This window comes from Salvelinus alpinus, chromosome 14 (genome assembly GCF_045679555.1).
Source record: "Salvelinus alpinus chromosome 14, SLU_Salpinus.1, whole genome shotgun sequence".
Classification (NCBI taxonomy): domain Eukaryota; kingdom Metazoa; phylum Chordata; class Actinopteri; order Salmoniformes; family Salmonidae; genus Salvelinus; species Salvelinus alpinus.
The window spans coordinates 37,130,293-37,158,093 of NC_092099.1; the positions used below are offsets into that span (position 1 = coordinate 37,130,293).

General features: G+C 43.7%; 1 protein-coding gene across 3 annotated transcripts in view; it reads left to right on the plus strand.

Moving 5' to 3' along the window:
- The window catches only part of LOC139538885 (SEC14 domain and spectrin repeat-containing protein 1-like), a 72,663-nt gene that overhangs the window by 37,753 nt on the left and 7,109 nt on the right, over nucleotides 1-27,801 (plus strand). For 2 of the 3 annotated variants that reach the window (XM_071341413.1, XM_071341414.1), the window contains 7 exons: nucleotides 14,650-14,763; nucleotides 15,144-15,238; nucleotides 15,396-15,451; nucleotides 17,266-17,369; nucleotides 17,549-17,659; nucleotides 25,205-25,327; nucleotides 26,447-26,641. In XM_071341413.1, the coding sequence (XP_071197514.1) occupies nucleotides 14,650-14,763; nucleotides 15,144-15,238; nucleotides 15,396-15,451; nucleotides 17,266-17,369; nucleotides 17,549-17,659; nucleotides 25,205-25,327; nucleotides 26,447-26,641 (798 nt within the window). The remainder of the gene's footprint in view (nucleotides 1-14,649; nucleotides 14,764-15,143; nucleotides 15,239-15,395; nucleotides 15,452-17,265; nucleotides 17,370-17,548; nucleotides 17,660-25,204; nucleotides 25,328-26,446; nucleotides 26,642-27,801) is intronic. The other variant, XM_071341415.1, reaches the window with a different exon arrangement.

Below are 27,801 nucleotides of genomic sequence, written 5' to 3' on the forward strand. Positions count from 1 at the left end.
CAGAAAAAAAATTGTAGACCTCCACAAGTCCTGTTCATCCTTAGGAGCAATTTCCAAACGCCTGAAGTTGCCACGCTCATCTTTACAAACAATAGTACGCAAGTATAAACACCATGAGACCATGCAGCCGTCATACTGCTCAGGAAAGAGACGCGTTCTGTCTCCTAGAGATGAACGTACTTTTGTGCGAAAAGTGCAAATCAATCCCAGAACAACAGCAAAGGACCTTGTGAAGATGCTGGAGGAAACAGGTACAAAAGTATCTATATCCACAGTAAAACGAGTCCTATATCAACATAACCTGAAAGGCCGCTCAGCAAGGAAGAAGCCACTGCTCCAAAACCGACATAAAAAAGCCAGACTACGGTTTGCAACTGCACATGGGGACAAAGATCGTACTTTTTGGAGAAATGTCCTCTGGTCTGATGAAACAAAAATAGAACTGTTTGGCCATAATGACCATCATTATGTTATGTTTGGAGGAAAAAGGGGGAGGCTTGCAAGCCGAAGAACACAATCCCAACCGCGAAGCACAGGGGTTGCAGCATCATGTTGTGGGGGTGCGTGTCACGCCCTGGCCTTAGTATTCTTTGTTTTCTTTATTATTTTAGTTAGGTCAGGGTGTGACATGGGGTATGTTTGTGTTTTGGGTGTTTATATGGTAAAGGGGGTGTTGGGTTTAGTGTATGGGTTTGTGTTGAGTGTATGTGTCTAGTTATGTCTATGGTTGAGTGTAGGTGTTTAGAAAAGTCTATGGTTGCCTGATTTGGTTCTCAATCAGAGACAGCTGGTTATTGTTGTCTCTGATTGGGAGCCATATTTAAGGTAGCCATAGGCTTTAGGTATTTTGTGGGTAATTGTCTATGTGGAACGTTTGTAGCCTGTGTGTGTATGTGCACAACGTTATTTAGCTTCACGGTCGTTTGTTGTTTTGTATAGTTTGTTAAAGCGTTTCGTGTCGTGTTCATCTTCGTCGTTTAAATAAAAAGAGAAGATGTATTCATATCCCGCTGCGCCTTGGTCCTCATTCTCTCCAGTACACGATCGTGACAGAATTACCCACCATCGGACCAAGCAGCGGAAAACAACGCAACAGCAGCGATGTCAAGACTCCTGGACGTGGGAGGAAATTCTAGACGGGAGAGGACCCTGGTCACAGCCAGGGGAATATCACTGCCCCAAGGCAGAGATGGAGGCAGCAAGGCGACACGGGAGGAAGCCCAAGAGACAGCACAAAACATTTTTTGGAGGGGGGCACTTGGAGCAGTCGGCGAAGTTGAGGGGTGAGTCTGAGAGGGTCGAGGAGTTATTGGACAGATTGGAGGAGAGTGAACGAAGGGGAGATTATGAGACATTCGAAGAGTTGTTGAAGAAATTGGAGGAGAGTGAAGAGAGAGAGCTGTTGGTTTGGCAGAGTATGCATGGCATTCTCCCTGAGGAGCGTGTTAGCTGTCCAATGCCACCTGTGTCAGTTCCTCGTACTCAGCCTGAAACTTGTGTTAAAGTTCCGGAAAATTTGATGCCGGCTATACACACCAGGTCTCCAGTACACCTTCACAACCCGGTGTGTCCTGTTCCTACTTTTTGCACTCATCCTGAGATGCATGTCCCCAGCCCTGTACCACTAGTTCCGGCACCAAGCACTAGGTCTAAGGTGCGTCTCCAGAGCCCTTTACGCACTGTTCCTGCTCCCCGCACTAGCTTTTAGGTGCGTGTTTCCAGCCCATTACCACCAGTGCCTACACCACGCATCAAGCTTCCTGGGTGTCTCCAGAGCCCTGTTCCTCCTCCACGTACTAGCCCTGTGGTGCGTGTCTCCAGCACATTACCACCAGTGCCTACACCACGCACCAAGCCTTCTGTGTGTCTCCAGAGTCCTGTACGCACTGTTCCTTCTCCCCGTACTCGCCCTGATGTGCGGGCCCTCAGCCCGGTACCACCAGTACCGGTACCACGCACAAGGCCTATAGTACGCCTTTAGAGTCCAGTGTGCCCTGTTGTTGCTCCCCGCACTAGCCTTGAGATGCGTGTCCCTAGCCCGGTACCACCAGTTCCGACACCACGCACTAGGCCCAAGGTGCGTCTCCAGGGTCCAGTATGCCCTGTTCCTGCTCCCCGCACTAGCCCTGAGATGCGTGTCCCCAGCCCGGTACCACCAGTTCCGGCACCACGCACCAGGCCTACAGTGCGCCTCAGCCGGCCAGAGCCATCCGTCTCTCCAGCGCCATCTGAGCCATCCGTCTCTCCAGCGCCATCTGAGCCATCCGTCTATCCAGCGCCATCTGAGCCATCCGTCTCCCCAGCGCCATCTGAGCCATCCGTCTCCCCAGCGCCATCTGAGCCATCCGTCTCCCTAGCGCCATCTGAGCCATCCGTCTGCCCAGTGCCATTAGAGCCGCCCGTCTGTCCCGAGCCGTCAGAGCCGATCGTCAGTCAGGAGCAGCTAGAGCCGATCGTCAGACAGGATCTGCCAGAGCCGCCAACCAGACAGGATCTGCCAGAGCCGCCAACCAGACAGGATCTGCCAGAGCCGCCAACCAGACAGGATCTGCCAGAGCCGCCAACCAGACAGGATCTGCCAGAGCCGCCAACCAGACAGGATCTGCCAGAGCCGCCAACCAGACAGGATCTGCCAGGGCCGCCAACCAGCCATGAGCAGCCAGATCCGTCAGCCAGCCATGAGCAGCCAGATCCGTCAGCCAGCCATGAGCAGCCAGATCCGTCAGCCAGCCATGAGCAGCCAGATCCGTCAGCCAGCCATGAGCAGCCAGATCCGTCAGCCAGCCATGAGCAGCCAGATCCGTCAGCCAGCCATGAGCAGCCAGATCCGTCAGCCAGCCATGAGCAGCCAGATCCGTCAGCCAGCTATGAGCAGCCAGATCCGTCAGCCAGCCATGAGCAGCCAGATCCGTCAGCCAGCCATGAGCAGCCATATCCGTCAGCCAGCCATGAGCAGCCAGATCCGTCAGCCAGCCATGAGCAGCCAGATCCGTCAGCCAGCCATGAGCAGCCAGATCCGTCAGCCAGCCATGAGCAGCCAGATTCGTCAGCCAGACATGAGCAGCCAGATCCGTCAGCTAGCCAGGATCCGCCAGAGCCGTCCAGCCAGGATCCGCCAGAGCCGTCCAGCCAGGATCCGCCAGAGCCGTCCAGCCAGGATCCGCCAGAGCCGTCCAGCCAGGATCCGCCATTTAGTCCAGTACTGCCCCTTATCCTGGTACTGCCCCTTATCCTGGTGCTGTCCCTTATCCTGGTGCTGTCCCTTATCCTGGTGCTGTCCCTTATCCTGGTGCTGTCCCTTATCCTGGTGCTGTCCCTTATCCTGGCGCTGCCCCTTATCCTGGTGCTGCCCCTTATCCTGGTGCTGTCCCTTATCCTGGTGCTGCCCCTTAGTCCGGTGCTGCCCCTTATTCCAGTGGGTTTAGGAAAGCGGGTAGTGACTATGGTGGGGTGGGGACCACGACCAGTGCCGGAGCCGCCGCCGTGGACGGACGCCCACCCAGACCCTCCCCTAGACTATGTGCTGGTGCGCCCGGAGTTCGCACCTTAAGGGGGGGGTTATGTCACGCCCTGGCCTTAGTATTCTTTGTTTTCTTTATTATTTTAGTTAGGTCAGGGTGTGACATGGGGTATGTTTGTGTTTTGGGTGTTTATATGGTAAAGGGGGTGTTGGGTTTAGTGTATGGGTTTGTGTTGAGTGTATGTGTCTAGTTATGTCTATGGTTGAGTGTAGGTGTTTAGAAAAGTCTATGGTTGCCTGATTTGGTTCTCAATCAGAGACAGCTGGTTATTGTTGTCTCTGATTGGGAGCCATATTTAAGGTAGCCATAGGCTTTAGGTATTTTGTGGGTAATTGTCTATGTGGAACGTTTGTAGCCTGTGTGTGTATGTGCACAACGTTATTTAGCTTCACGGTCGTTTGTTGTTTTGTATAGTTTGTTAAAGCGTTTCGTGTCGTGTTCATCTTCGTCGTTTAAATAAAAAGAGAAGATGTATTCATATCCCGCTGCGCCTTGGTCCTCATTCTCTCCAGTACACGATCGTGACAGTGCGTTGCTGCAGGAGGGTCTGGTACACTTCACAAATTAGATGGCATCATGGCATTATGAGGAAGGAAAATTATGTGGATATATTGAAGCAACATCTCAAGACATCAGTCAGGAAGTTAAAGCTTGGACGCAAATGGGTCTTCCAAATGGACAATGACCCCAAGCATACTTCCAAAGTTGTGGCAAAATGGCTTAAGGACAACGAAGTCAAGATATTGGAGTGGCCATCACAAAGCCCTGACCTCAACCCTATAGAAAATGTGTGGGCAGAACTGAAAAAGCGTGTGTGAGCAAGAAGTCCTACAATCCTGACTCAGTTACACCAGCTCTGTCAGGAGGAATGGGCCAAAATCCACCCAACTTATTGTGGGAAGCTTGTGGAAGGCTACCCAAAACATTTGACCCAAGTTAAACAATTTAAAGGCAATGCTACCAAATACTAATTGAGTGTATGCAAACTTCTGACCCACTGGGAATGTGATGAAAGAAATACAAGCTGAAATAAATCATTCTCTCTACTATTATTCTGACAGTTCACATTCTTAAAATAAAGTGGTGATCCTAAGTGACCTAAGACAGGGAATTTTTACTCTGATTAAATGTCAGGAATTTTGTTAAACTGAGTTTAAATATATTTGGCTAAGGTGTATGTTAACTTCCGACTTCAACTGTAGTCTTTCAGGGTTGATGTTAGTGGTGTTTTTTGATGGAGTATGTTCTCTGTTCTCTCTTCCTCTTCGTCACACTGGTGCACAGCAACTGAGACTGGCTGGGAGCCCAACAAAGAGGGTCTTTAACACACACACAGGGCCTTTCAACCAGACTGCGCCTGTACAGATTAATTTTGTATCGCTCAGAAAGATGGCAGGAATATGAGCATTTGTGATTTCAGACTTTTTTGTTATGATACTTATCTTGTGTGTAACAATCTCAGTATTGTGTGTAACAGTGATAACACCAAGTAAAACTGAAATGATAACTTAAAACACAAAATATAAATATCCATTAACAAACTTCTTATAGCTTAGACTAATTTCCACTTCCTGAACACATACTACTTAAATAAAGAACATATGCCTTTTCTTAGTAAAACGCATCCTAAGGCTAACCTTGCGGATGTGTGCAAGGGGCTGGCAGCCTTCCAGTATGGGTTTCTGCTTTCAGCTTGTGACAAACACAATCACACACACCAGTCAGGTCTCTGCAGTCAGGTCTCTGCAGTCAGGTCTCTGCAGTCATGTCTCTGCAGCGTCTGATGCGGTTGGTCGGAGCTAGGACGTATTATGTTCATGTTCACCATACCGGCGGTATTTTGGGTGTGATTTAAAGGTAGAGTATGACATTATGTAAAGCTTTAATTTGATTAAAACAAACCATCCATATTACGGTAGACTACTGAGAATTTGGGATACAGAGGGTTCACTCGTATGTGGGCTTAAGCTCTCTCTTATCCCTTTATACATTTTGATGTTGCAGCAGCTCTCACTTTAATCTTCTCTGGTGAGGGGAGTATAAGTGATTTCTCTGTGTACAGGTTAGGATGCGTAATATCTGATATTCACTGAGTAATATTCAAAGCATAGACTGGTGATGAAGCACATCATAGTAATAAGACAAGACATATTTTTTTCACTTTACACTCATTGGTACCCCATTTTTACTCCAAACAACCAGGTATGGCTGCCAGATAGATCAGTTACATCTCAACAAAACACACCCACACATGACATCAGACAGGCAGATATCAAAATCTCTATGGGTGAAAAGCTAAGTAAGTGATGACGAGAAGTGAAGTTATTTGGAAATCCTGATGAAAATATTTTCCTTCTCTCTGACAGGAAGTAACCAGGTTGTGTTCGTGTAGAGGTCAGAAATATTTCCTAGTGCTGTCTATCCCAGGTGGTGGTAGGCTGAATCGCTGTGCTCATCACACCTGCATTCAAACACTATTTGAATTTATTTTAGATACGCTAGCGCAATGGAACCAATAGAATATTTGCAAAACTGCAAACTCCAGCCAGGCTAAAGCAAATGCTCAAAGTATTTGAAATATTTGCAGTAGTATTTGAACCCAGGTCTGGTGTTTCTCTCATCTGTATGGACAACTGTTACCTCTTATCCACGTGATACATCTGAACAGGCCTGTACTGTGTGTGTGTGTGTGTGTGTGTGTGTGTGTGTGTGTGTGTGTGTGTGTGTGTGTGTGTGTGTGTGTGTGTGTGTGTGTGTGTGTGTGTGTGTGTGTGTGAGAGAGTGAGAGAGTGTGAACCAGAACCAACAGGCCTGTAACAAGCCTATATGGCAGGAGGACAGATGAGTCAGCGAGAGATAGGAGAAACAGCTGTGGAGGCTAACAGCCTTTGTTTAGAGAGAGACATGTCTGCATAGGCCTCTCCCAGATTCCTATTCCACATTCCCAGATTCTAGAGAAAGTCTTACTTGAATGTCCACATTGATGTGTCGAAGAGGGGTCTTTACCTAGAGTTGTCTCTGAATTCTTAGCATTCATGTGGGGACTTTCTTTACCCAGTACGAGAGATCATAATCGCAAAAGACCACCAGCTGTGATTAGGCCCTGTCCTGCCTGCTTGATCAATTGTTTCTAAATGTCAAGTGAATGTTGCATTTATTATGCCTAACCTTGGGTAGCATTTCCAACTGGAGGGGATTACCAGTGGGGATTTAATCAGTTCTGACTCCATAGAGCAGTGGTTCCCAAACTTTTTATTGTCCCTTCAAACATTCAACCTCCATCTGCGTACCCCCTCTAGCACCAGGGTCAGCGCACTCTCAAATGTTATTTTTTGCAATCATTGTAAGCCTGCCACACACACACTATACGATACATTTATTAAACAATAGAATGCGTGTGAGTTTTTGTCACAACCCGGCTCGTGGGAAGTGACAAAGAGCTCTTATAGGACCAGGGCACAAATAATAATATTATAATAATCAATAATTTTGCTCTTTATTTAGCCATCTTACATATAAAACCTTGTTTGTTCATAAAAAATTGTGAATAACTCACCACAGGTTAATGAGAACGGTGTGCTTGAAAGAATCCCCATAACTCTGCAATGTTGTGTTGTATTGGAGAGAGTTTCAGTCTTAAATCATTTTCCACACACAGTCTGTGCTTGTATTTAGTTTTCATGCTAGTGAGGGCCGAGAATCCACTCTCACATAGGTACGTGGTTGCAAAGTGCGTCAGTGTCTTAACAGAGCGATTTGCAAAGGCAGAAAATCCAGAAATCTGGCAGTGGCTTCTGATTAAATTCAATTTTCATAGAACCGCTTGTTGCAATTTCGATGAGGCTCTCTTGTTCAGATATCTTTAAGTGGACTGGAGGCAGGGCATGAAAGGATAACGAATCCAGTTGTTTTGTCGTCCGTTTCGGGAAAGTACCTGAGTAATTGCACACCCAGCTCACTCAGGTGCTTCGCTATATCACATCTGACATTGTAAGCTTGAGTTCATTTGCACACAAAAAATCATACAATGATGGAAAGACCTGTGTGTTGTCCTTGTTAATGCAGACAGAAAAGAACTCCAACTTCTTAATCATAGCCTCAATTTTGTCCCGCACATTGAATATAGTTGAGGAGAGAGTAATCCTAGATTCAGATCATTCAGGCGAGAAAAAAAACATTTTATTTATTTTATTTCACCTTTATTTAACCAGGTAGGCCAGTTGAGAACAAGTTCTCATTTACAACTGCGACCTGGCCAAGAAAAAGCAAAGCAGTGCGACACAAACAACAATACAGAGTTACACATAGGATAAACAAACGTACAGTCAATAACACAATAGAAAAATCTGTATACAGTGTGTGCAAATGAAGTAAGGAGGTAAGGCAATAAATAGGCCATAGTGGCGAAGTTATTACTATTTAGCAATTAAACACTGGAGTAATAGATGTGCAGATGAGGATGTGCAAATAGAAATAATGGGGTGCAAAAGAGCAGAAAAACAAAAACAAATATGGGAATGAGGTAGGTAGTTGGATGGGCTATTTACAGATGGGCTGTGTACAGCTGCAGCGATCGGTAAGCTGCTCTGACAGCTGATGCTTAAAGTTAGTGAGGGAGATATAAGTCTCCAACTTCAGTGATTTTTGCAATTCTTTCCAGTCATTGGCAGCAGAGAACTGGAAGGAACGGCAGGCAAAAGGAAGTGTTGGCTTTGGGGATGACCAGTGAAATATACCTGCTGGAGCGCGTGCTACAGATGGGTGTTGCTATGGTGACCAGTGAGCTGAGATAAGGCGGAGCTTTACCTAGCAAAGACTTATAGATGACCTGGAGCCAGTGGGTTTGGTGACGAATATGTAGCGATGACCAGCCAACGAGAGCATACAGGTCGCAGCGGTGGGTAGTATATGGGGCTTTGGTGACAAAACGGATGGCACTGTGATTGACTGCATCCAATTTGCAGAGTAGAGTGTTGGAAGCTATCACCCAGATAGCCCAGTTGTTTGAGAAACTCGTCATCATGCAAGCGGTCAGACATGTGAAAATCATGGTCAGTAAAGAAAACTTTAAGCTCGTCTCTCAATTGAAAAAAACGTATCAATACTTTGCCCCTTCACAACCAGCGCACTGCTGTATGTTGTAAAAGCGTCACGTGGTTGCTACCCATATCATTGCATAATGCAGAAGATACATAAGAGTACAGTGGTCTTGGGGGATTGGAGGGACGCCATGTGCGACTGACGTGTTTTCCGTTTGCTCCCGTGGTATTCTTAAAGTTTATGTGAATTTTGCAGCAGAACCGTATCTATTTTAAAATATTAGTTTGGTGATCCCTTTCCGTAAAAACCAAGACTACATTGCTTCCGAATGTCAGCATGTCGACGAAACATAAGGCCATGTGTGAAGTATGGACTGCGATTCCCGGCCCGTTTATGGCTATCTCATGATGGTAAAGACTACACATTTGAGTCTCCGGATGAGGCTATGTCTCACATTCAACGTCACATCAAGAAGTCTTGAACTTGCTCACAGTTCAGCAACTGTTGCTTGCGAACTGTGGATAGTAAGTAACCCACCTGTGGTACAATTATGTTTAGTTATAACATGCTAGTCTTGTATAGTTGGGGAGTTGGCAAGTTGAATTGTTCAGTTCTCATGTTGTCATTCTGTCTTTTAATTATTTTTTCCTGTACCTTTTCCAAACATCTACCATCGTATATTATTACTCTGAGACAAGTTATTCTGGGGTTTTTGGGCGCTCATTGCTTTTCCATTCTATGCTCTAATGACAGGGTTGTATAACGGGAATGCCCAGAGGGGCCGAAATAATGCGATCAAGTACATTTCGTGGAACATCAAAGGGGTTAATAACCCGGTGAAGCGTAAGAGGGTGTTGACACACTTAAAGGGTTTGAATGCAAATGTTGCATTTCTACAAGAGACTCACTTGAGGACTGGTGAGCATTTTAGGATGCGTAGGGAATGGGTTGGTCAAGTGTTCCACTCTAACTTTCATAGTAAATCAAGAGGTGCTGCCATTTTGGTTGATAAAGCTACTCCCTTTGTAGCTTCTGAGGTTATTGCTGATCCTAAGGGACGATACGTCATAGTAACCGGTAAACTGTTTTCTACCCCTCTTGTTTTGGCTAGTGTTTATGCTCCCAATTGGGATGACACAAGTTTCATTTCTTCCTTTTTGTCTGCTATACCCAATTTAGATTCTCATTTGTTGATTTTAGGGGGGGATTTCGACTGTAACATGTCCCCAGTTCTTGACAAGTCCTCACGAACAACTACAGGCCCATCTAAATGTGCCCTACTTATTCAATCCTTTCTTCAGAAATATGCCATGTTTGAGGCCTGGCGTTTCCTACATCCTACAGATAGACAGTATTCCTTTTATTCTCATGTTCATCAAACATACTCCCGGATTGATTACTTATTTTTGGACAAAAAACTTCTGCCTAATCTTCGGCAGTGTACTTACAAGAGTATTGTTATTTCTGACCATTCACCATTAGTGCTTGAACTAGTTTCCCCAGCGACCTCCTATGTGTTATCAATGGCGTCTTAACCCCATTTTACTCTCAGATAAGGAATTTGTCAATTTCATTTCTTCTGAAATCACCTTATTCCTAGAAACTAATTCAACACCAGGTATGTCCTGCTCTACCATATGGGAGTCTCTCAAAGCATACCTACGTGGCCAAATTATTTCTTATACAGCCAACCAAAACAGAGTTAGCTCTCAGCGACTTCGGGACCTGAGCGAGTCCATAGCCACATTGGATGAGAAGTATGCTACGGATCCTTCCTCTGATCTGCCTAAAGAGCGCCAACTACTCCAATCTGAATTTGATGAGCTTTCTACCAGGCAAGCTGAAGAGTTACTCTTGCGAGCTCGGTACAGAGTGTATGAACAAGGCGACAAGGCCAGTAAACTCCTTGCACATCAGATCCATAAATCTGAGGCCTCACGTCTAATCCCACAAATAAGGACCCCGTCTGGTGCCACCACAGTTATACATAAAGAGATCAATGATCAATTCAAACAATTTTACTCTGCGCTATACACCTCTGAATCTCCTCAAGACCCTTTGCTGATTGATTCCTTCTTTAATGGCCTGAATATGCCTTCAATTGATACAGACTCCCATGACTGGCTAGAAGAAGAATTTACACCTGAGGAGATTGCAACAGTAGTGTCCGCAATGAAAAGTGGTAAATCACCGGGTCCGGACGGTTTTCCAACCGAATTTTACAGGACGTTTTCTGGTCTGCTTTGCCCATTCTTGTCTCGATTATTTGCAGAGTGCCTTAATACCTCAAAGCTACCGCCTAGTCTTTATCAGGCTTCAATTTCATTACTATTAAATAAAAACAAAGACCCCCTGGAATGTGGATCCTATCGCCCAATCTCGCTTTTAAACTGTGATTACAAAATCATAGCCAAGCTTTTAGCCATCCGTATGGAAGGCTTGCTGCACCAAGTAATACACTCTGACCAGACTGGCTTTGTGAGAAATAGGCATTTGTTTTTCAATATTAGGCGCCTTATGAATATACTGTACTCCCCAGCGTCGGAGGACCCGGAGGTGGTGGTCTCACTTGATGCGGAAAAAGCGTTTGACCGCGTTGAGTGGGATTACCTAACAGTTCCCCTTTATAGATTTGGCATTGGCCCCAAATTCATTGCGTGGATAAAGATTCTTTATTTTTCCCCCATGGCTTCGGTACGGACTAACAACTTGTCTTCTGACTATTTTCCCTTGCACCGCGGATCGAGACAGGGTTGTCCACTCTCCCCCTGTTTGCTTTGGCAATCGAGCCTCTCGCCATTGCACTACGCTCTAATGATGCCATTCAAGGAATAATCAGGACGGGCTTAGAGCAGAAAGTCTCGCTATATGCGGACAACCTCCTTTTGTTTATCTCTAACCCTGATACCTCATTGCCACGCGCCTTATCTGTTCTTAAAAAGTTTGGATCAATCTCAGGGTACAAGCTGAATCTAGGCAAGAGTGAGCTTTTTCCTGTAAACAAGGCTGCTTTAAAGTGCTCTTTTACAAGTTCTCAGTTTAGGATTGTCCGGGATCAATTCACCTACTTGGGAGTTAAAGTGACAAGGAAATATTCAAATTTGTTTCAGGAGAACTTTGTTGCTCTAGCAGACAGTTTGAAACAATCTTTTACTTTTTGGAATTCGCTACCTCTTTCTCTTATCGGAAGGATTAATGTCATTAAAATGAGTGTGTTGCCCAAATTTTTATATTTATTTCAATGTTTACCCATTTTTATTCCAAAATATTATTTCACTGGATCAAACATTCATACATTTTATTTGGGATGGCAAGGTACCACGGATTGGTAGAAAACATTTACAGAAGCCTAAGTCATTGGGTGGTTTAGCTACCCAATTGGCTGCAATTGGGCATACCATTGGGCTGCAAATTTCAGAGCCCTTCTGTACTGGCTGCAGACTGATCCTACTGGCCCTAGACCACTCTGGGTCCAGATGGAGTCTAAATCGTGTAAACCTGCTGCACTTTCTTCTGTGTTGTGCTTGTCTCTCCCAGTGTCCCTGGGCAAAAAGTGTGTCAACCCAATTGTAAAGCAGTCTCTTAAAATTTGGAATCAGTTCCGTTTAGCCTTTAGCCTCCGAGGGTTTTCTCTATCAGGCCCGATCAATTAGAACATTTTATTTCCTCCATCTTTGAATGATGGGGCTTTTGGCATCTGGCACTCACTAGGCCTCTCCTTACTAGCCCAATTATTCTGATGATACATTTGCCTCTTTTGCTCAGCTACAGGAAAAGTTCAACCTACCCCAATCCCACTTTTTCCGCTACCTCCAGACTAGGAACTTTGTCAGAGCTAACACACCTGAATTTCCCCATAGGCCTGCAAATACAGCTATAGAGAGCATCTTGGAGCTGAACAAGCTTCCTAGGGGCGCAATTTCAGATGTATATGCAATCATTCATGACTTACAGAACCCTTCTTTGGTGCCTTTAAAGACTTGATGGGAAAAGGATTTGGGGGAGGAACTTGGGGAAGACACCTGGGAATCTGTGCTGCACAGGGTGCATTCGTCCTCTTTTAGCACTAGACACAGCCTCATTCAATTCAAGGTGGTTCACCGTATCCACTGTTCTGGGGCCAAACTTGGAAGAATATTCTCTGATTTTGATCCTACCTGTGTCAGATGTAAAATGGAACCAGCCACACTGTTGCATATGTTCTGGGGCTGTCATAAACTGTCAGGTTTCTGGGAATTCATATTTAAATGTTTCTCTGATATATATGACACTGTTATAGATCCGTCTCCCCTTACAGCCCTTTTTGGAGTACTGCCCATAGGTACCCCCCTGTCAAGAATCCAGTCGGACACTGTTGCTTATACAACTCTTTTTGCTAGACGGCTAATACTACAGAACTGGAAGATGGCAGCGGGGGGGGGGGGGGGGGGGGGGGGGCATTAAGGTTGATGTGCTTATTGATTGTGACCTGCGGATGCCTTGTTCATCTTGCCCGGGCAGGGACTAAAATGTGAGCTTGTTTTTCCCAGTTATTTTTATTTAAACATTTTGTTCACGCCTACATAAAACAATTATTATTCATTTTTTATTTTAAAGCATTGTAAACTTTTTATTTTTGGTCCAGTGGATGGTCGGTCTGTGGCCATGACTGTCTGTGAGTGGTTGCATTTCTCCACCCCTATCCCTTGACTGTTAACAGGAACAATGGTGAGGTGTTTGCTCTGTCCCTGTACTATAGATTGCCCTTTAACCTTTGTAGCCTTCTGCCTGGTGTGTTTAACTTGTCTAAAGTATGGTATCTTTAAAGCTTTTTTTTTTTAATGTATTATTTGTTTTTTTTCTTGTTGAGTATATTATTTATATTGCTTTGTGTTGTCTTGCCTGTGTGTGTGTGTGTGTGTGTGTGTGTGTGTGTGTGTGTGTGTGTGTGTGTGTGTGTGTGTGTGTGTGTGTGTGTGTGTGTGTGTGTGTGTGTGTGTGTGTGTGTGTGTGTGTGTGTAAAACTTAATAAACAGAGTTTTCAAAAAAAAGAAAAGAGTACAGTGGTCTTGCTTTAACAAAGTTAACCATTTTCACTGTAGTGTCTGAAACGTCTTTCAAGCTGTCAGGCATTCCCTTGGCAGCAAGAGCCTCCCGTGGATGCTGCAGTGTACTCAAGTGGCGTTGGGGAGCAACTGCTTGCACACACGTTACCACTCCACTATGTCTCCCTGTCATGGCTTTTGCGCCATCAGTACAGATATCGTCACATCTTGACCACCAAAGTCCATTTGATGTCACAAAGCTGTCCAGTACTTAAAACATATCCTCTCATGTTGTCCTGGTTTCCAGTGGTTTGCAGAAGAGGATGTCTTCCTTAATTGACCCCCCATAAACGTAACGGACATATACCAGGAGCTGTGCCAGGCCCGCCACGTCTGTTAACTCATCCAGCTGTAACGCGTATAATTCACTGGCTTATATGCGAAGCAGTAATTGTTTCCAAACATCTCCTGCCATTTCATTGATGCGTCGTGAAACAGTGTTGTTTGATGAAGGCATTGTCTGTGTAGTTTTTGGGGCCTTTTCCCCCAGCATTGTGCCAGCCATATCCGCGGCAGCAGGAAGAATTAAGTCCTCCACAATAGTATGGGGCTTGCCTGTCCTAGCCACTCAGTAGCTCACCATATAAGACGCTTCTAGCCCCTTCTTATTAATGGTATTTAAACATGTCTTACTACTCGAAAGTCGTCTTTATTCTCGCTCAAAAAACTCCCATGGCTTATTTTTCAAATGATCATGTTTCGTTTCTAAATGTCTGCACAAGAGTGAAGGTTTCCCGCGAGAGAGTAACGGTTAATGTTATTGGATGTTAATTATTTGACTAGGCTACCTGTAGTTGACATTGTGTTGTTATTTCGCTGAACACTAGATGGTTTAATTTTATTTTTGGCAGTGAAACGAGGCTACTCAGCTCAGGCGAGAAAAAAACCTCACCCAAATGTATAGCCCTGTTGGAAAATATAAATGTACTGTTTGAAAATGTGAAGAAAAAAAAGAAAAAATTATTATAAATAAAATAATACTTTCTCCCACTCCTCTGTTCCAGGTCATTCTGGTATCTGCCAATAAGCTCACACGCTACATCGAGCCCTGTCAGCTGACTGATGAGTTTGGAGGAAGTCTGGTGTACGATCACATAGACTGGGTGAACAAAAGACTGGTAAGCCGCCATTGCAATACATCCCCAATGTGACTGTACAATTACTGTTTAAAGCACCAAATGATTTGGAAATGATTTGCAACTCGGATAATAATGGCTTTGGATGAGATCAAAGACGTTTATGATTTATCAGATTACTTGCTTATAAAGTTAATGTACATATTACCAATGTTTACATCAACACCATAACAATACAGACACATGCAAACAAATACCACCAACCTTGGTTGTGTGGCAATAAAGTATATTGTATCTTGTATGTCAAAATCAGCCTCATAGTTTGAGGAAGGCAAGTTCAAATTCAGTTCATCTCTGCCTGTGTCCATATGTGCATTATGTTTTGTATGACACACAACTTACAAAAGTGTTTTCCTTCTCAGGTCTTTGAAAAGTTTACCAAGGAGTCCACATCCCTTCTAGATGAGCTGCTGGTCATCAATGACAGTGAGAAAAGCAGCCAGTTGGACAAAGAAAGGTATTTATTTGACCAACATGTTGACATTTATTTGTTTTCTTTAAAAGTGCCCAATGATTGAGGAATTGTTTGTGGCAGTGGAATTGCAGCACATTATATTGTTTATGACATGTTTATTTAGGCCAGTAAAGACATTGCTTTCTTATCTTTCTCCCAGGCCACCAGATTGTAACTTCCTACCATCGTTGGATCCTGAAACAGTTCTACAAACTGGTAATTATTCTACTTTTGTCAAATCTTTATGCAAACTTCTCAATACCAGTAGCCAAGCAAGTAGTGCTGTGTGGTTCTAAACCAGGTTGGGCTCTGTTAAGTTTAATGGGATGTGATACAGGGATGATTTGAAGCTAGAATGTTAACCACCATGGTTAGCCGTGCACGCCGCCAGCAGAGAAGACGTTTCCACTTGGCTAAAACCTTCAGTAAACTAACTCTTAGGGTACGTCCCAAATGGCAGTCTATTCCCTATGGCCCTGTTGAAAAGTATTGCAATCTAGGGTGCGGTTTCAGGTCTAGTGGTGAGTAGTGCGTTACTTGAATGGTTTTACTACAATGAAAATATTTACTGAGACAGCTCTGGTAGAGAGTGGGAGGCCAGAGCTGGGCTGTGTCCCAAATAGCACCTTATTCCCTTTATAGTGCAGTACTTTTGACCAGGACCCATAGGTGCACTATAAAGGGAATAAGGTGCCATATTGGACGCAGCCCTGGAAGGCCAGCACATAGCAGAGCTGGCCCAATGAAAGGAGCTTTGTCTGGGGGTTGTGGAATGGACAGTCAGCTCAACGTGTCTCTGGTACTGTGCTTGCCACGGAAGAACTCACTCTGGATGGGTCCTAAATGGCACCCTATTATTTACATAGTGCACTACTTTTTACCAGAAACCTATGGGCCCTTTTCAAACATTGTGCATTATATAGAGAATAGGGTACAATCTGTTCTCTTTCTCTCTCTCTCTCTCTCTCTGAGCAAATGCCAAGCGTGCGCTCTCTCTCTCTCTCTCTTTCTTTCTCTCTATCTCTGAGTGAATGCCATTCATAATGAATACGGAAAGGGCTTGTTTGTGTAGTTGTGTTGTTACAGGCACAACAGAGAGGCTAGGGGATACAGCATGAGATAGAATAAGAGCATGTATATGATATGAGAAGAATTCTCTGTCCTATTTGTTGTGTGCCTTTGTCAAGGAAAGGACTTGGAAGGCTTTCCGATGTAATATTTCACTGGTTGGGATGTTGTTGATGTTGGTATTATGAATAAATGAATATCAATTTTTCTCCTGAAGTACTCCTCGACAACAATGTACATCTGATATGTATTTTGTAACTTAATGGATGACAATTAAGGATGTGCTGCTTGTCGTACACATTGTACACAGTCCATATATACATTTAGCAACAGGGGGTAAATCGTGGCCGCCACAAAAAAATACAAATTAATTCAATTAAGTTAAGATTGGAAAAAATAAATCGGGATAATAAACCTAAACGATTAAAAACGACCAAAATAAAAACTAGACAGTCAGGGAGAATCTAAAATTAAAAAAATGTCATGGCATGGGGCCTCGATTGATTTTGTGATAATGTTTGAGTCACTTAGATAGCATAAGAACAAGGCATAAGCCATGGCAAAATGTGTATCATTTAAGGACATTTGTTTTAAAACTGAAAATGTTCTCTCAGCCCCATGGCAAAATGTGTAGAATTGCAGGAAATTCACTTTGAAACTGCATTTTTTTTCTCTCAGACCCATGTCAAAATATGTAGAATTGCAGGAAACTAGCTTTAAAACATTAAAATGTTCTCTCTGTCCCATGGCAAAATGTGTAGAATTGCAGCAACATTTTGTCTCTGCAGCCACTACCACGCCCCCCCCCCTCTCTTTCTCTCTCCCCCATCTCTCTCTCCTGCTCTCTTTCACCCACTCTTACCCCTTTATCTCCTCCCTCCCTCTCTCTCTCTGTCACTCATTATCTCTCCCCCTGTCACTACCATTCCCCCTCTGATCATCCGCACCTCTCTCCCCTCCAGGCCATGAGTTGCTGTCGGAGCTGCAGCAGCGGCGGTTTAACGGGGCAGAGGGAGGTGGTGTGGCCTGGTCCCCCATGGATGACGAGCTACTGGCCCAGCCACAGGTACAATGGAATAGAATCACTTTTTATTTCCCAGAGGGAACTTCAGTTGTGTCAATTCAGATAAGATTTAAAAATATATAGTAAACATATAACAGCAAAATTCACACATAACATACAAATACGATATACAATAAATACAAAGACTATATGCAAGGTAAGTACATTTTCAATTATTTCAGGTCATGAAACTGCTGGATTCCCTCAGAGAACAATACACCAAGTACCAGGAGGTGTGTCGCCAACGCAGCAAACGATCCCAGCTGGAGGATATACAGACCAAGGTCATGCAGGTACTGCACACACACTGCCCTATATCACATCACACACACACATATGCACGCACAGAGATGCGAAAACACACACTGTTCACACACTGCACACACACACTATGACGTCGTCAACACCAGCCCACTGACAAGCCTACACACACTGCCCTAATGGATCCAAAACACCAGCGTAGTGAAAGACTGAGGCCAGGATTCAAACAAACGGATATTTCAGACATCGCACTGCCTTGACTTAGGCCCAATGCCATCAACAACAGCAGACCAGTGACCAGACTGAGGGAGACAAGTGTAGAATAGGGCTGCTCTTTTTTCCATTGTCTTTTGCACTTTGTTTCAGAGAGGTTAAAAAGCTATACACACACACAGGATTTCATGAGGATTAGTTCACCAGACATCCAGAGAAAGACCCAGTGGTTGTAATTCTCAGGAACGAGGGAATGTGATGCTTCAGTGGAACTTAATTTTCAATTGAAGCCTTGCCTTCAGTGTATTCAAAGCCAGACCCTGGTGATAAATTGTCTGACTGTCCCTGTAACCAACTCATATTAAAACCTTTTCGGTTAGGTCTTCTCGTTCCAAAGTCAGCGTTACATACCACTGGATGGAAAAGCTAACTTCCCAAAGGCTGTTGACTTCTAGTCTCTGGCAGGGTTACTCATTAGTTGGCACACATGGCTACACGCACGCACGCACGCACGCACGCACGCACGCACGCACGCACGCACGCACGCACGCACGCACGCACGCACGCACACACACACACACACACACACACACACACACACACACACACACACACACACACACACACACACACACACACTCAGCACACATGGCCTTCATCCCAGCACACTTCTTCCTTGGCACTACCTAATTTCCATGAAGGGAAAACGCCTTTTCTCCCATTGGCCAATAGATTGAACTCTACTTTAGCATCTAAAACAGTGGTTCTCAACCTTTTTTGGTCACTGAACCCCCAATCACATATTTCTCTGACAGAAGTACCATTTCATTTGCAACTGACCATTAGACCTATGTTCTTATGAGTCTTCTCAATGTAGGCTACCCCCTGTGGATAGGCCTGGTGCCTCAGGGATACAATTTTGAATGTTTTACAGTGCAAAGCAGAACAATTTTGAATGTTTTACAGTGCAAAGCAGAACAATTTTGAATGTTTTACAGTGCAAAGCAGAACAATTTTGAATGTTTTACTGTGCAAAGCAGAACAATTTTGAATGTTTTACAGTGCAAAGCAGAACAATTTTGAATTTTTTACAGTGCAAAGCAGAACAATTTTGAATGTTTTACTGTGCAAAGCAGATTGGATGATAAAACTGTACCAATGAGGAAGTGAGCAGATGATGAGATGTGTTCCATGGAATGGATTCTATTTGAGATTTGACCGATTCTAGATTCTAAGGGAATGAGCTGTCTGTTGCTATGGTGATGAAGATGTTGTCCAGTAGGCAGGAGTCTAGGAACATATTGAGAAGGAACTGCCAGATTCGTCATAATAGCCCAGAAGTAAAACATTGAATACATGGAGAAGGGTGGAAAAAAACACAATTTAAATGTATTTTTGAAAGGGCTGTGGTCACCATTCAATTAATACATTAAATATATACAGTGGGGAGAACAAGTATTTGATACACTGCCGATTTTGCAGGTTTTCCTACTTACAAAGCATGTAGAGGTCTGTAATTTTTATCATAGGTACACTTCAACTGTGAGAGACGGAATCTAAAACAAAAATCCAGAAAATCACATTGTATGATTTTTAAATAATTAATTTGCATTTTATTGCATGACATAAGTATTTGATCACCTACCAACCAGTAAGAATTCCGGCTCTCACAGACCTGTTAGTTTTTCTTTAAGAAGCCCTCCTGTTCTCCACTCATTACCTGTATTAACTGCACCTGTTTGAACTCGTTACCTGTATAAAAGACACCTGTCCACACACTCAATCAAACAGATTCCAACCTCTCCACAATGGCCAAGACCAGAGAGCTGTGTAAGGACATCAGGGATACAATTGTAGACCTGCACAAGACTGGGATGGGCTACAGGACAATAGGCAAGCAGCTTGGTGAGAAGGAAACAACTGTTGGCGCAATTATTAGAAAATGGAAGAAGTTCAAGATGACGGTCAATCACCCTCGGTCTGGGGCTCCATGCAAGATTTCACCTCGTGGGGCATCAATGATCACGAGGAAGGTGAGGGATCAGCCCAGAACTACACGGCAGGACCTGGTCAATGACCTGAAGAGAGCTGGGACCACAGTCTCAAAGAAAACCATTAGTAACACACTACGCCGTCATGGATTAAAATCCTGCAGCGCACGCAAGGTCCCCCTGCTTAAGCCAGTGCATGTCCAGGCCTGTCTGAAGTTTGCCAATGACCATCTGGATGATCCAGAGGAGGAATGGGAGAAGGTCATGTGGTCTGATGAGACAAAAATAGAGCTTTTTGGTCTAACTCCACTCGCCGTGTTTGGAGGAAGAAGAAGTATGAGTACAACCCCAAGAACACCATCCCAACCGTGAAGCATGGAGGTGGAAACATCATTCTTTGGGGATGCTTTTCTGCAAAGGGGACAGGACGACTGCACCGTATTGAGGGGAGGATGGATGGGGCCATGTATCGCGAGATCTTGGCCAACAACCTCCTTCCCTCAGTAAGAGCATTGAAGATGGGTCGTGGCTGGGTCTTCCAGCATGACAACGACACGAAACACACAGCCATGGCAACTAAGGAGTGGCTCCGTAAGAAGCATCTCAAGGTCCCGGAGTGGCCTAGCCAGTCTCCAGACCTGAACCCAATAGAAAATCTTTGGAGGGAGCTGAAAGTCCGTATTGCCCAGCGACAGCCCCGAAACCTGAAGGATCTGGAGAAGATCTGTAGGGAGGAGTGGGCCAAAATCCCTGCTGCAGTGTGTGCAAACCTAGTCAAGAACTACAGGAAACGTATGATCTCTGTAATTGCAAACAAAGGTTTCTCTACCAAATATTAAGTTCTGCTTTTCTGATGTATCAAATACTTATGTCATGCAATAAAATGCAAATTAATTATTTAAAAATCATACAATGTGATTTTCTGGATTTTTGTTTTAGATTCCGTCTCTCATAGTTGAAGTGTACCTATGATAAAAATTACAGACCTCTACATGCTTTGTAAGTAGGAAAACCTGCAAAATCGGCAGTGTATCAAATACTTGTTCTCCCCACTGTATATGTCATGGTAGTGGGGAGCTATTTTATATTTTTTTCACAGGTCCATTATCTTCCGATTTACATCTTATAGCAACCAGTGGAGGCTCCTCAGAGGAAGGGAAGGACCATCCTCCTCAGTGAATATCATAAAAATAAAAATAGTGAAACGTTTAAAAATTCAGCCTTTTTAGATAAAACTTTTCAAAATGTATTCCCGTCACCAAATAATTTATTAAAATATAATGTTTTGCAATGGTGTAGCTGGAGGACAGATAGCTTCTGTACTCCTCTGGGTACAATGATTTCAATACAAAACCTAGGAGGCTCATGGTTCTCAACCCCCTTCCATAGACTTACACAGTAATTATGACAGCTTTGGGAGGACGTCCTCCAGCTTAGCAGAACTCTTGCAGCATGAACTGACACGTTGTCCACCCAATCAAAGGATCAGAGAATGAATCTGGTACTAAAAGCATAAGCTAGAGCTAGCTAGCACTTTATAAAATGTGGTGAGTAGTTGACTCAAAGAGAGAGAAAGACAATAGTTGATTTAGATGCACTATTGTAAAGTGGCTGTTCCACTGGATGTCATAAGGTGAATGCACCAATTTGTAAGTCGCTCTGGATAAGAGCGTCTGCTAAATGACTTAAATGTAAATGTAACAGTTTTTGAAAAAATGTATGTCTTCCAAAATTAAGAAGAAGCAAGAGAGAGAGAGAGATAGCTATATTTGGTTGTATTTTTTTAAACTTTCACTTAGCTAGCAAATGCAGCTAGCTAGTTTAGCCTACCCAAACAGCTGGCTCAAACAGAGAGAGATGCTATGTTAGCTAGCTGGCTCTGGCTATCCAACACTGGAACTCTTCCAAGTCAAGGTAAGCTTTTGGTTTTATTAATTTATTGCCCTCTGGGTGTAACTGCTAAACTGCATTCTGATTGTACACTGTACTGCATGATTTTAGCGGGTTTACTAATGCGTTAATTCTAGTAGTTTTAGTTGACTATGACGTGACAACAATGTAGGATGTGTGTAGCGGTCAGAGGTCATTATATGAAGGTTTAGCTAGGAAAGGTTTTTTCGCTGGCCACAGACAGCTGATGTGTTGTGCACTGAAGTCCACAAGTGAAAAGTTGAGAGGAGGAGAGCACGTAGATTGTTGCGAGATAGAACTATATATACAACGAGCAAAGTCATCATGCTGTTTTTATGTGGCTGCTATGAAAGTAAACACTTTGCGTGTGATCAGGGGTGTATTCATTCTGCCGATTCTGTTGAAAAACATTTCTTAAATGGAAGCAAACGGAACAAAACGGGGATAAACATACAGTGGCAAGAAAAAGTATGTGAACCCTTTGGAATTACCTGGATTTCTGCATAAATTAGTCATAACATTTGATCTGATCTTCATCTTAGTCACAACAATAGACAACCACAGTGTGCTTAAACTAATAACACACAAATTATTGTATTTTTCTTGTCTATATTGAATACATCTTTTAAACATTAGGTTGGGAAAAGTATGTGAACCCCTAGGCTAATGACTTTTCCAAAAGCTAATTGGAGTCAGGAGTCAGCTAACCTGTAGTCCAATCAATGAGACGAGATTGGAGATGTTGGTTATTGCTGTCCTGCCCTATAAAAAACACTCACAACATGTGAGTTTGCTATTCACAAGAAGCATTGCCTGATGTGAACCAAGCCTCGAACCAAAGATATCTCAGAAGACCTAAGATTAAGAATTGTTGACTTGCATCAAGCTGGAAAGGGTTACACAAGTATCTCTAAAAGTATTGATGTTCATCAGTTCACAGTACGACAAATTGTCTTTAAATGGAGAAAGTTCAGCACTTTTGCTACTCTCCCTAGGAGTGGCCATCCTGAAAGGATGACTGCAAGTGCACATTGCAGAATGCTCAATGAGGTTAAGAAGAATCCTAGAGTGTCAGCTAAAGCCTTACAGAAATCTCTGGAACATGCTGACATCCCTTTTGACGAGTCTACGATACATAAAACACTAAACAAGAATGGTGTTCATGGGAGGACACAACGGAAGAAGCCACTGTCCAAAAAAAAACATTGCTGCATGTCTGAAGTTCGCAAATGTGCACCTGGATGTTCCACAGCGCTTTTGGCAAAACATTCTGTGGACAGATAAAAAATAAAGTTGAGTTGTTTGAAAGGAACACACAACACTATGTGTGGAGAAAAAAAGGCACAGCACACCAACATCGAAACTTCATCCCAACTGTAAAGTCTGGTGGAGGGAGCATCATGGTTTGGGGCTGCTTTGCTGATCCGCAACTTCAGAAAACGTTTGGTTGAGTTTATTGCTGCCAAAAGAGGGTCAACCAGTTATTAAATCCAAGGGTTCACATACTTTTTCCACCCTGCACTGTGAACGTTTACACTGTGTGTTCAATAAAGACATGAAAACGTATAATTGTTTGTGTGTTATTAGTTTAAGCAGACTGTGTTTGTCTATTGTGGTGACTTAGATGAAGATCAGATCAAATGTTATAACCAATTTATGCAGAAATCCAGGTAATTCCAAAGGGTTCACATACTTTTTCTTGCCACTGTACCTAAATTTGTCCAACAGAAACTTTCATTTGCAACTGTTGGACTAATGATTACACCCTAGATCAGGATTTCCCAAACTCTGTCCTGGGTCCCGTCATAACGCTGCCGTTTGTTAGACTGCATGTCGTTGTTTTCTCTTCAGAGGGCACTGGTGATATATTGTATGATTTTGTCGTTTCGCTTGACCGTGAGAACCACAAGTTCTTTCAAGTTTTGCACTATATGCTCTGAAGGTTTGTATGAAAAAAAATGTATAGGCCTACTACTATAAGCCTACTATGAAATGTTTTCACGGCATCTAAACAGATTGTATCCCTCTCACTATACAGCTATACACATGGGTTAAATGTATAGTGTAGGACTATGAATTGGGCTGGTATATAGGCTATTTGCTAATTGGCTAATTATGTTCTGGACCACCAACTAGCTACAAGATCAGGAACAAATTGGCTGGAGGCCAAACATAGTTGCCAACCTCCATTGAATATTTTAAATTCAATCACCCCCTTCACCATAATCATCATCATCATTCAGATCGTAAACATTTTTGTGGATACAGTGCTTAAGGTGAAGAACTCGTGGTTCTCTCGTGAAGTGAAAGGATGTTGCTCACCAGTGTGCTCTGAAGAAGAAACAACGACACAATGTAGCCTAACAACATCACTCGCAAACTGCACAGGTGCGAGATTTGTTTCACTATAGAAGCACTGGTCCGCTTACATTTTTATTCCAGTTTGCATATCAAAATATTTAGGGGCATATCAGATGGTCTGCTCTTACTTCCCATTACAGTCACGCCAAGCATAAGGCTGCTATAAGATTGAAATAGGAAAATAATATATATGTGAAAAAAATATATGAAATAGCTCCCCAATACTGTGGTGACCACAGCCCTTCCGAAAATACATCTAAATGGTGTTTTAATGCGATTTTCCCCTCACCCTGCTCCGTGTATTCAATGTCTTCCATTTCAAATGTGTCTCCCAGTGTGGCTAGTTCCTGGGGTATTGTATGTTCCTAGGCAGCAGTAGGATTAGTTTGGCTTGGGGAGTTTGGCCTAGTTCTTATCTGCTGGGAGTAAAGATGCTGTGTAGTGAGTGGGGGAGTAGTTTGTAAGCTGTATTGCTCCAAGCTCTGTAGGAGACCGGCGGTAGAATTGCCTCACCAAGCTAAAAGCTGATGCAGAAGAAAACCGCTCTATCAAACTCAACACACTGAACCATTTCATCACCCCTCTTACACAGTTCAGTGGATTCTAAACACCTCTTATTGATCCTCTCTAAATGCTGCTTTAATATATTTGAACCAGATGTTGAATTAAATTGATCATGTTTTTCGATATTCCCTAATCAATATTTACTTTATAGGTAACCTGGCAAAACCTTGTTTTGTGCTGACACATGGTACACTATTTGTCTCATTATAAGACATTATAAATGTTCATAGATGCTTTATAGTGATTATACCTTCTGGTTTTAAGTACCCCATTTTAACCGAAACAAACAAGTACCCCATTTAACCCAATCCCACACTGATTTAAATGTGTTCCAACCAGTAAGAGACCTCACAGATACCTGAAGGTATTTGATTGGTGGGCCTGGGGGGGAAGTGATAAAGCATTTGTTAATGATTGTGTCCAATCATCGACCTCACAGATGCCTGGAAGGTATTTGATTGGTTGGTCCTGGGGTGTGTGTCTGTGAGTCATGAAGTGTGTGTTAATGGGGTCTTTCTCTTCCTTGTTGCTATGCAGGTTGTGAATTGGCTGGAGGGGCCTGGCACAGAGCAGCTCCGGACACAGTGGGGGATCGGAGATTCCATCAGGGCCTCCCAGGCCCTGCAGCAGAAACATGAGGAGATAGAGAGCCAGCACAGCGTAAGGACAGAATAACACAACACACACTACAGACACAAAACTACAAACACAACACGACACAGCTTGCCAACAGCACAACTTTATTACATCACTCCTTGTTCAATGTTCATAATTACAGAGATGAGAAGAGGTGGGGAGATAGCTGCTAGTTCTGTGTGTGCCTCTCTTTCTTGCCTTCTCTCTGCAGAAGAAGCACTTGTCTTTGGAGCATCTTGAAGATCCCAATAATTAGGTCACCGAATATGATTATGAGTTTGGATTGTTAGGAAGAGTCTGTTAGCTGCCAGGAGATGTACTGTACTGTAACTGCTTTTTATAGATCATTAATCTCTGGTCTGAGGAGCACAGATAAAGCACTACTAGACAAAAATATGGGGGACAAACAAGTTAAGTAAATAAGGTACAGTGTGTACATCTGGAAAAAGCTTGTTTGATTTCACTTACAAAACAGACAGATAGAGAGTTGAAGCACAAATTAGAGCTTGCCCTTAACTTTTCCTCCCTGGATGTAGTATTGTCCTGCTCTTAGTCGTGGACAGACAGGCCAGGCCAGGAAGTGACTGCAGCAGCTGCAGCTGTTGGGTGTAACTAATGTTTCCCCTGGCTGGGTTTACATAAAAGACCCTGGTGAATCATTGCTCTGGGCCAAAGTGTGCCCTGGTGACCGAAACAGAGAGAACCAGCCAGGGGAATGAAAGGCTAAAGCCAGAGTGAGGTCAAAACTAAAGATTGATGGTTAGGCTAAGGCGTGGTGTTGTCTCCAAGAGCCTTCAGCAGGTGGCGCTATTGATCTGAAATGTATAAGTGTTCTCAAGGTAATAACTATACCACAAAAACACTTCACTACAGCGTTCAACTCAATTACTGTACAGTAGGTTTGAACAGAATTTGAACAGCTTTGATACAGAAACATCTTTAGTGTGTGGTTCTTCTGTGTATTGAGCTTCTCTATGATAAACTGGCCTGTATATCAGAAAGCGTTTTCCTGCTTTCTGGCCAAAGCCAGAGGGCCACAATGGAAATAAGTTGCAAACCATTGTGTAACTTGTGTGGCTGAATTGTGTTTCTAATTTGTGAAATCCAATCATAATGTATGTGTTATTGGTTGTGTATTTACAGGAGTGGTTTGCAGTATACGTAGAGCTGAACCAGCAGATAGCAGCGTTGCTGAGTGCTGGAGACGAGGAGGACCTAGTGGAGTTAAAGGGTCTTCAGCAGCAGCTCAGTGATGTCTGTTACAGACAGGCCAGCCAACTGGAGTCCAGACAGAACGTACTGCAGTCAGCACACGAGTTCCACGGCACAGCACAGGACGTATGTATCATTGATTGATTGATTTGAATGGATCATTACAAAATACGTATAAAGCCAAGAACAAGAACTACAGTGACTCCTACTCTAAATCACAAAGTCAATCCCTAGGCCTGGTCCATAGGCAATATGGCCACAATCAGAGGGCAAGATGGAGCTACAACCACCCATATTGCTTACACTTATCCAGTCATCTGATCTACATACGTGCCTAGGGTTGAAGGGATGGGGGTCATAATATACTGAAAAAAATACAATTTCAAAGATTTTACTGAGTTACAGTTCATATAAAGAAATCAGTCAATTGAAATAAATAAATTAGGCCTTAATCTATGGATTTCACATGACTGGGAATACAGATATGCATCTGTTGGTCACAGATACCTGGGGGAAAAAGGTAGGGGTGTGAATCAGAAAGCCAATCAGTATCTAGTATGACCACCATTTGCCTCATGCGAGTTGATCAGGCTATTGATTGTGGCCTATGGAATGTTGTCCCACTCCACTTCAATGGCTGTGTGAAGTTGCTGGATATAGGTGGGAACTGGAACACGCTGTCATACACGTTGATCCAGAGCATACCCAAACATGCTCAATGGGTGACATGTCTGGTGAGTATGGAAGAACTGGGACATTTTCAGCTTCCAGGAATTGTGTACGGATCCTTGCGACATGGGGCTGTGCATTATCATGCTGAAACATGAGGTGATGGCGGTGGATGAATGGCATGACAATGGGCCTCAGGATCTCGTAACGGTATCTCTGTGCATTCAAATTGCCATTGATAAAATGCAATCGTGTTCGTTGTCCATGGCTTATGTTCGTTGTCCGTAGCTTAACCCACCATGAGGCACTCTGTTCACAATGTTGACATCAGCAAACCGCTCGCCCACACGGCGCCATCACCTGCCATCTGCCCAGTACAGTTGGAACCGTAATTCATCTGTGAAGAGCACACTTCTCCAGCGTGCCAGTGGCCATCGAGGGTGAGCATTTGCCCACTGAAGTCTGTTGCGATGCCGAACTGCATTCAGGTCAACATTCTTCAGTTGTGCAAACCCACAGATTCATCAGCTGTCCAGGTGGCTGGTCTCAGACGATCCAGGTGAAGAAGCCAGATGTGGAGGTCCTGGGCTGGCATAGTTACATGTGGTCTGCGGTTG